The following is a 10,373-nucleotide window of genomic DNA, read 5'->3' as shown; positions in this document are numbered from 1 at the left end:
TCTACTGAAAGCAGATATCTGGGCTTTGTTTAGCTTCTATAATTGAAACTCTGTTGCCATCACTGCTGCTCCGCGCTCTGAGCCCGCTGCTGGCTGAAAGCAGCTATCTGGAGCTTGTTTAGCTTCAATAATTGCAACATTTTGCATCTGAAGCTCAGAGCTGGGCTGCCGCAGGCGGGGAACGTTGGCTTCCTCTGTCACTGGAGCAAGCAAGCCTCATGTTCGCTTCAAGCTGCCTGGCTGCCGGCCGCCATCTTGGCTGGCAGTTAATTTGCATATTGCCCTAATTAGCCAATGGGAAGGGTAGCGGATGTACGGCTAATTACCATGTTTCTCTTTAATTAGATAGGATAGATTATACCAAATAAATCTTACCTGTAGTTTTCTAGCACTTTGTTGTTGACACTTCTCTTTCTCAATCATCTGTTGGTAAAGTCTAGCTCTCAACACACGCAAAGCTATTTCTTTATTTTTTATCTGTGATCGTTCTTGTTGGCATTCTACTACAAGCCCTGAAAAATAACAGAGGTTAAAGGTAAAAACTGTAGCCTCCATAAGCCAAATTGAGATAGAAGTGAGGGGTCAGCTATAGTTCAATACAACTGGGGGCAGTGGTGAGGAAGAGACAAACTTGAGGAATATATTAAAGTTCCCCCTGGGTTAATTAGGGAAAGGTCACAAAGGATTAAGTACTTTTTATTATTTCTTGTTTTTTAGATTTAGCATACTTCAGAAATTATACTTGTTATGATGGTAGTAGTGATAGATGGCTATATTCTGATACTTAAATGAGGTATTTCCGATGAGAAGACTGAAAGCAGTTGCATCTGCAGATGATTACACATACTTTCATTCCAGAGCTTTGCCTCTCCATCCCAGTTCATCCAGAGACTTTTGTAGCTCAATAAAGTGCAAAATACTGTCACCTCCAATACAGTGCTGCTCCATTCTCTGTCCTGCAACCAAGGTACGTGCCCTTGACAGGAATCAAACCCAGGACCCTTTGGTCCACAGTCTGATACTCTATCTACTGAGCCAAACTGACCAGGGCTCAAACTCTTTCAAAGGAAGAGTTTATAGTGAATGTTTTCTCAGCTGTCTTGGTTCTAAAGAAAACTGATCAGCACATCTAAATACACATTTTGGTTAGCCAACTTCTGAATTTGGGTGGGTTTGACCCACTGTGGAGTCCAGTAACTAGCCCAAATCTAGCCCTGGAATGGTGATCCTTGAAGCTTTGGGTTGCTGTTTTGTTTTAAAAACATATTTTATTGATTTTTTACAGAAAGGAAGGGAGAGGGATAGAAAGTTAGAAACATCAATGGGAGAGAAACATCAATCAGCTGCCTCTTGCACACTCCCTACTGGGGATGTGCCCGCAACCAAGGTACATGCCCTTGACCGGAATCGAACCTGGGACCTTTCAGTCCGCAGGCCGACGCTCTATCCACTGAGCCGAACCAGCTAGGGCTGGGCTGCTGTTCTTAATTTTGTAACTATCACTCTGAAAATGTGTCCAATCCTGATCCCAGGTACATATATAACAGAAGGCCAGCTGTACTGATAGGGTGGTAACTATTTGCAGGAGATTTTTAAAATGTGTATAAAATTCTACTCTCAAAACTACTGTCACAGGGTTGTGCCTCCACACAACCCAAAACTGCTACTGACTTTATCTTCTTGTCTTCTCTTATTTTCTAACATTGTCCCTGACAAAAACAGGCTGAATTCATTAAGAAAGGGTGCAAATTCCATAGTGTGCAAAGCCCGAAGGTAGAAACCAGATAAGAGACTCAAGTACCACAGGTTTAAGCTGGAAAATGCCACCATGATGAAAGAAAAGTGAACTTCAGATGAACTATGACTAATTAACGTACTAAAATCACCACAGGGTTGAGGAGTGGGGAGAGATTCTGCCAGATACATTTTAGACTGTGAGCAGAAGGAAGATGATAGCACATGTCCTCCCGTCCTATGGAATGTGTACCTCCTTGAAGAAATCTGATCCTCTAGATTTTTTACGTTTCTTACGTCTTACCTTGATCCTTTAAAATTAACCAATCATTTCACCGGGGCAAGAAGGTGTTTTTTGTTTGTTTGTTTTTTATAGCAAAGATGGAAATTTATTGAAGAACAAGTGGGGAAGAGGAAAGAATCTCACAGCACAGACTTCCACATGGGGAGAGGGAAGAGTCCCCAGGAAGGTGCTTTTTGAAGATGGGCTTACCTTCCTCCATTCTTTGATCAGAGAATAAAATTTCTGCTCTGCTTTACCAAACTCTGTGTCCTTCTACTGGCATGAGCGACCTTGATTCTGGGCAGAAGGACCTTGATTCTGGATCCCTGACTCATAAGGATCCGTGACGCTATATTTCTACCCTGTCTAAACAAGCTACAATCTACACTTGATAATACTTTAAGAAGGACACCTAGGTTTCACCTCTTTTAGTTTAAACTTATTTCTTGACTGCTTCATTGCAGCCACATGTTTGGGCTGGGGTGCCAACTGGCTTCCATCTCCCAGGCATTTCCCCGGAACTGTCTTAAACTAGCTAACCTTTTTTTTTTCCTACCACCCAAAAGAATATGAAAATTTCCATGTCATGATGGCTAGTCAGTCATAAGCTTTCTTTCAAATGAATCTCATCAGCTGACCTGTACTGATTTTTGCTTAGACACTTGCATTATTCCTATCCAGTGGGTCAGTCTAGAACTTATATAGCTTATAACTCATTAATTCCTAAGGAAATCTTGTGATTATATATTTTAATAACTTCTATACAGGGGTATTTATTCATAAATATGCCCTCAAGAATAGAGGATTTAGGGGGTGAAAAGATATGTTGGATAATAGAAGAGCTATTAAAACAGAGTGCTGGGTTTATTTAAAAAAAAAAAAAACTATAGAAGGGTTTTTGGAAAAAAGTTTTCTCAGTGTTGTTTCAGTGCTCTATAAGAAATTCCAAAATTGTAAGTAGTAGGAGTACCAAATAGTATTAATATATATTTGCTGAGCCATGGCCAGGTGGCTTGGTTGGAGTGTTGTCCAATACACCAAATGGTTGTGGGTTTGATTCCTGGTCAGGGAACATATGGAGGTTGCAGGCTTGATCAGGGATCAAGTCGGAGTGCATATGAGAGGCAATCTATTGACGTTTCTTTCTCACACTGATGTTTCTATCTCTCTCCCTATCTTACTCTCTCTAAAATCAATGAAAACATATCCTTAGGTTAGGGTTAAGATTTCCAATTATAAATGAGAACAAAATTCCGTATTTTTATTCTAAAAAGCCCATTAAATTTTCTTTAACCTCTTTGAAATTGAATTGCAGCCCAGCTGATATTGTTCAGTGGTTGGAGTCAATCTATGAACCAGGAGATCACAGTTTGATTCCCAGTCAGGGCATAAGTGCAGGTTGTTAGCTCGAACCCCACAAGGGGTATGCAAGAGGCAGCTGACAGATATTTATACCTTTCTCTCCCTTTCCCTTCCTTTCTCTAAAGTCAATAAAAACATATTTTTTTAATAAAAGCATTAGCCTTGTAGTAAACTGGGTTAATTTCATCTTACAGCTTTTGAAAGATATAGGGAGACTTAGAGTCAAAGAAAACTATGCAAATAAAAACAAAGAAGTAATTATTAACTTTAGAAAATAAAATCATAGTATATTACTTGTCTCAGTAGTGAACACTATTTACCTGCTTCTTACATAAAAAAAGTGGAAGATTAATTTTGCCAAAATACTCATCTACTACATTAAGTAGTGAATATATACTCTTATACTTAATCAGATCTGCCTATTAATTAGAAGCACAGATAATTACGAGAAAAAAATAGCTAAAAGAGTTTAAAGTGATTGCCTCTTGAGTAAATTAGGGTCAAGGAAGGGAGGAGGGAGGAAGAAAAGGTCCAGGGAGCTGCTATTTTTTGTTATAGGACTTTATCATTGGACTATTTTTTGTTTTTAAAACCAACATTTAAAAAAATACTGATTTCAGAGAAGAAGGGAGAGGGAGAGAGAGATAGAAATATCAATGATGAGAGAGAATCATTGATTGGCTGCCTCCTGCAGGGCCCCTACTGGGGATCCAGCCTGAAATGGGCATGTGCCCTGGCCAGGAATGAAACCATGACCAACTGATTCACAGTTGACACTCAACCACTTAGCCACACCTGCCAGGCTATTATTGGACTTTTAAAACCATATACATGCAACGTAAAATTGAGTTTAAAAAGAAAAGAAATTTAAGTATTTAAAAAGTTTAAAGACCTGAAAAATGATAGAAATCTTTAAAATTGCATGAAGGCCCTGTTTGGGGGCAGCATCCGGGAGGCGGTGGGGAGACGTGGATGGGAGTCATGAGGGCCACCTACGTGGGCACGGGGTGTGGGGTTCAGTCCTCGACGGGTGTCCCAACCGTGGCCACGTGGTCCCTGGGGCACCCCTCCACGGGAATGGCTTGCTGCGCAGCCTCACCTTCCAGGTCCTGCCTCCGGAGCCCTGGGCACAGCCCGGCAGGACTCAGTGATTGTGGGAAAAGTGCAATAAACTGAAATGTGGGCCCAGCAAAAAAAATAAAAAATAAAAAATAAAATAAAATAAAATAAAATCGCATGAAGGACTTCAAAATTACCTCATAGTATAACAAAATTACCAGTATTCAAAGTAACCACGTTCATGCAGCAGAGCCTAATGGAGCTAGCAGTCAGTCTACACAGTGACAAAATCGCATGGCATGTCCAATATTACTTGCAAGTTTGTTTTTAGGCTGGGGTGCATCTGGCTGTCTACCCCTGTGTAGCATACTTGGACAGCTTCCCTGAATAGGTCCACTCACTCTCTGCCTCCCTTGAGAGAGGTATCTTTTCCAAACAGAAGAGAAATATGAACACACTAGTAGCCCGGTGCACGAAATTCGTGAACATTAAAAGGGAATTAATTGCCCTAACTGGTTTGGCTCAGTGGATAGAGCATCAGCCTGCGGACTCAAGGGTGAATGGGGTTCCTGGCTGGCAGGCCACTGACAGCTAGCTATCCAACAGCGGATTTTGTGAGGAATGGGGCTCCCTCCTTTCTACTGTCAGGGTCTGGTTTGAAGAACGGCCATGCCCCCTGTTGGGCCAGACCCAGAGTTCTACCACGCCATGGCCTCCACCTCAGCAACTCAGGACTGACTGCTGCTGGGCGCTCCTGGTGCTCTGAGGGTGGGATCTTCTCTCAGGCCACACAGGAAACACTGGGGAGGGTGCAGCCCTTGGCAAAACGACCCAGGATTCAGTGGGTCCACGTTCTGAGGGCAGGTTCCTGCCTCAAACCCCACCCTCACCAGAAACAGCTCCAGGAAACAGCTCAGGGGAGGGCACAGCCATTGCCAAGAAACCCCTGCAGGACTGACTTCCTTCCACTTGGTCGAACTTCTGGCTTGATATTACACTCAAACAGCTCTGGGAAACAGCTCGGGAGGGCGCAGCACTTTGCAAAGCGACCCAGGATTCAGTGGGTTCACGCTCCAAGGGCAGGTTCCTGCCTCAAACCCCGCCCTCACCAGAAACAGCTGGAGGGAGGGCGCAGCCATTGCCAAGACAAGCCCTGAAGGACTGACTGACTTCCGCTTGGTCGAGATTCTGATGGTCGTGATGAACACCACCCATGGTTTTTATATAAGTAGATTTGGAACCTCAGACCTATAACCCCAATGTCACCTTTAAAGAGTTTTTGTAAGGAACCAAACACTCACACATGACTCTTTCCTTCTAAAAGCTAAATAGTTTTATAAGACATGAAGAAAAATTAAAAGTACAAGAGCAAAAAGACTTGCTTACCTGTGGGGACATGGACAAGTCTGACAGCACTATCAGTTGTATTAACATGCTGGCCTCCAGCTCCTTTGGCTCGAAATGTATCTATTCTCAAATCCTTAGGGTCCACTCTCACATCTACCTAGAACAAAAAGTGTAACGTAAGTAAATTCTACACTCAACAAATACTTTAATACTAAATTTTTTCCCAAATTTTTCAAATAAACTGTATTGCTTTGGGTCATAAATCATAGCTATTAGACTAAGAGGTGAAATAAACTCCCTATTTCAATGGATACTGTTTTTTAATAATGACTTAAGATGCTATGAGATCATTAAGTTATGCAATCTTTCAAGTTTCATCAGTCGTCATCCCACAAAGCTACATTAGATAGAAAATTTTGTAAAATATATGTATGTATGTATAATGTATCTACATATAAAGTTAATACTTACTATTCCAATTCTGTATTTGCAAATTCACCTACTTCCTAAAATTTGTTTCCCAAATCAATTATTACAGCACTTTCACAGTCATTAGAAGATATGCACAGAGCAGCAAACTTCACATTGCTCTTCATGTGCACATTCCCACCTGAGAACGAACAAGGTGACACTCTGCTTTCTTTTTTTTTTTTTAAATATATTTTTTATTGATTTCAGAGAGGAAGAAAAAGGAAGAGAGAGAGAAACATGAACGATGACAGAGAATTGATTGGCTGCCTCCTGCACAGCTCCTACTGGGGATCAAGCCTAAAACGCAGGCATGTGCCCTGACCAGGAATTGAACCATGACCCCCGGATTTATAGGTCAACAATCCACCACTGAGCCACATTTTAAAAGCTTTGTGGATTCTGTTTTATGTAGAGAAGTGACTTCTATTTAGAACAAAACATCTTGGTCAGAAATAAAAGGGGCAACTTTACCTAGGGAGGAGTTAAGGATTTCTCAAAAGTGACTACAAAGTTCAGTAGGTCACCCTGAAAAATCACTGAATTCCCTAGAAGCTAAGACTTTTCAGTGTAACAACCATTTACAAAGAGTAAGTTTTCAATGCCTCCTGGTGAGGTTACCTCATGTGGTTGAGGAAGGACAATAACTGACATTGTTCCTGTGTGAATACGCTGCATCCTTGATGACAGGCCCACCTCAGGGATTCGCTGAACTCGGTGAATCCCACCTTCATACTTCAAATGCTTATAGACATTGTCACCAGAAATTCGGGCAGCTGCATGATGTAGTCCACCTAGGAAAAAATATCCAGAAATGATTAATGATTTCTAATTTGAAAGGATCAAGATCTTAAATGTCCTTAATCTAAGGCCTGAATGTGAATATAGCTCCTTAGATGAGAACATAAAGTAGGTAAAAAATTATTTTCCAAATGTAAATGTATTAATATATAAAAAGAAACACACCAAAATATTATGTACAGTTATCTCTGAGGAACAGAATAACAACAGATTTTTATTTTTCTTTTTATACTTTTTTTTCTTCTAAATTTTCTATAATCACGTTTTACTTTTATAAAAATACTATTAGAAAAAAAAATACTAGGACATTTTCTTCTTGAACTACCCTATGCCACCTTAGGATAATATGGTGCTATATAAAAAAGACTGCTCAATTACATAATAATTTGATAATGATGAATACTATAGGTCAGTGATGGCGAACCTTTTGAGCTCGGCGTGTCAGCATTTTAAAAAACCCTAACTTAACTCTGGTGCCGTGGCACATATAGAAATTTTTTGATATTTGCAACCATAGTAAAACAAAGATTTATATTTTTGATATTTATTTTATATATTTAAATGCCATTTAACAAAGAAAAATCAACCAAAAAAATGAGTTCGCGTGTCACCTCTGACACGCATGTCATAGGTTCGCCATCACTGCTATAGGTCATCCCAAGGTTTCAAGGATCTATCGAAATGTAGCTCTTACTTATCTGTTGAGTGGAAAGATTATCACAAAAGAATCTTAATGCTAGTTTCTTATCAAATGTGCTTTTAAAAAATGTTTTTATGCAGTAATATACAGATATAGAAAGCCACATGAATCAAATGTATGACTTAGTGACTACAACGTCAAGAAAAAGAACTTTGTCAGTCATCCTAAATGCCCTTTCACATGCCCCTTCCCAGTTACAATCTCCTTCCTTTCTCATGAGTAACCATTATTCTGAGTTTTATTCCTTTTTTAATAATAATTGTATTACCTGAATGTGCTGCCTTAGGCACCACATAAGTTAGTCTTATCCATTTGAAAAAGTTTGATTGTCTTTTAAATCTCTTAATCTCATCATCCATCTCTTTTGTTTTCTATAAATTATCTGTTGAGGAATCTGGGCTATGACCCGTAGAATTTCTTACAGTCTGGTTTTGCTGATTGCATACTCTTCAAAAAATATTTATTTTATTTTATTGATTTTTTTAACAGAGAGGAAGGAAGAGGGATAGAGAGTTAGAAACATCGATCAGCTGCCTCTTGCACACTTCTTACTGGGGATGTGCCTGCAACCGAGGCACATACCCTTGACTGGAATCGAACCTGGGACCTTTCAGTCCCCAGGCCAACCAACGCTCTATCCACTGAGCCAAACCAGTTAGGGCTGATTGTTTACTCTTGGGAAAATTCAACCTGTGCTGTTGCCCTCTGTATTGTCTGCAACTGGGCAGCTAGATCCAGAGACTAGATCAGACAGGAGCTTGAGCTCCTTGGTAAGACAATAGGAAGCACATATTGTCTGGTTCTCTCTTTTTATGGTCCTGCCAGCCTTTGATGCTTAATTGTAAAATGGTTATAGTCTATCATTTCTTTTTCACTTTTAAAATATATATATATATTGATTTCAGAGAGGAAAGAAGATGGAGAGAGATAGAAACATCAATGATGAGAGAGAACCACCGATCGGCCATCTCCTGCACACACCCATTGGGGATTGAGCCAGCAACCCGGGCATATGCCCTGACCAGGAATCAAACCTCCTGGTTCATAGGTTGATGCTCAACTACTGAACCGCCACGCCAGCTGGGCTCTTTTTTCACTTTTAATTAAAGTGAATTTATAAAGAGATATTCCCCTTGCCTAGTACTTGATTACCCACTGATACAGTTACATAGGAAAGGCAGGCTTAATGCTTGATTCTATTCCTTTATGTTTTACTAATATATCTTTTTGTTCCATTGCTTTATAAAGAATGGAAGGGAGGGAAAGAAACATCGATATGAGAGACACATCAATTAGTTGTCGGGGATCCAACCTGAAACCCAGATATGTGCCCTTGAACCTGAGACCCTTTGGTGTGGAGGCTGCCATTCTAACCACTAAGCAATATGGGCAAGGCCCAATATCTTTCTTTTAACAATATAATGAATTAGGTAATTATTTTTTTATATATCACTGTGAACTCAAGGATTTGAACGCAGTCAGCATGTTTAAATCAATGAGAATTATTGATTAAAATTCCACTTGCCCCATCTTTGGCCAGTGGGAGCCTCTTCAAGTTAACTTCTGAGTTCTTTTGACATGGCTCTTTTTTATATTTTTTTATTAATTTCAGAGAGGAAGAGGGAGAGATCGAAACATCAATGATGAGAGACAATCATTGATTGGCTGCATCTATAATAATAAAAGCATAATATGCTAATTAGACCAGACAGCCGAACGACCTTCCGGACGTCCTTTCGGACAAAGCCGCAACAGCGGAGGCTGGGGCAGAGGTGGTTAGGGGCAATCAGGCAGGCAGGCAGAGTGGTTAGGGGCATCAAGCAGGCAGGCCGAAAGGTTAGGGGTGATCAGACAGGCAGGCAGAGTGATTAGGAATGATCAGGCAGAGGCAGTTAGGGGCGACCAGGTAGATAGGGGAGCAGGTAGGGGTGATCAGACAGGCAGGGCCCGGGTAGGGGGACAGGCCGACAGGGGAACAGTTAGGGGCAATCAGGCAGGCGAGCAGTTAGGAGCCAGCAGTCCCGGATTGCAAGAGGGATGTCCGACTGCCAGTTTAGGTCCGATCCGCAGGAATGGACATCCTCCGAGGGGTCCCAAATTGCGAGAGGGCTGGGGTATGGGATCCTCCCCACCCACCCTCCATCCCCGTGCATGAATTTCATGCACCAGGCCTCTAGTAATGATATAACAAGATATTCCAGGATTATTTTGAACATCTGCCCCACACTGGAACCAGCTATTTCTCCTTTCAAAGAGAAAGAATATTTTAAGACCACAATTGAGTGCTAGGGATGTTTACTGGGCTGGTCATTGTTTCTAGGCCTTTTCAGTGATCAGAGATAGAAAATATCTCATGAGTTCATACTAATGTTGGGAGACAATTCTCTACCAGTTTCTTCTGTTCAACCTGCCTGCCCTTTTGTTCCAGAAAATCTTTTTGAGGGTGTTTGTATAGTGAACAGCTTTGGAGATGATGTCTACCTCTAGAGCAGTGATGGCGAACCTATGACATGAGTGTCAGAGGTGACACGTGAACTCATTTTTTTGGTTGATTTTTCTTTGTTAAATGGCATTTAAATATATAAAATAAATATCAAAAATATAAATCTTTGTTTTACT

The 10,373-nt window shown here is 40.8% G+C and overlaps 1 protein-coding gene across 4 annotated transcripts in view; it reads right to left on the bottom strand.

Annotated features, from left to right (window-relative positions):
* MTRF1 (mitochondrial translational release factor 1) overlaps window positions 1-10,373 on the bottom strand; it is a 109,298-nt gene that overhangs the window by 23,678 nt on the left and 75,247 nt on the right. For all 4 annotated transcript variants that reach the window (XM_006776931.2, XM_015572589.1, XM_015572590.1 and 1 more), the window contains 3 exons: window positions 6,875-7,047; window positions 5,825-5,942; window positions 376-512 (listed from right to left, as the gene is read on the bottom strand). In XM_006776931.2, coding sequence (XP_006776994.1) covers window positions 376-512; window positions 5,825-5,942; window positions 6,875-7,047 — 428 coding nt within the window. The remainder of the gene's footprint in view (window positions 1-375; window positions 513-5,824; window positions 5,943-6,874; window positions 7,048-10,373) is intronic.

The sequence above is a fragment of the Myotis davidii genome, unplaced genomic scaffold (assembly GCF_000327345.1).
Source record: "Myotis davidii unplaced genomic scaffold, ASM32734v1 scaffold105, whole genome shotgun sequence".
In the NCBI taxonomy this organism is placed as follows: domain Eukaryota; kingdom Metazoa; phylum Chordata; class Mammalia; order Chiroptera; family Vespertilionidae; genus Myotis; species Myotis davidii.
Note: the sequence above shows the minus strand (reverse complement) of the source record. Positions and strands in the feature narration are given on the sequence as shown.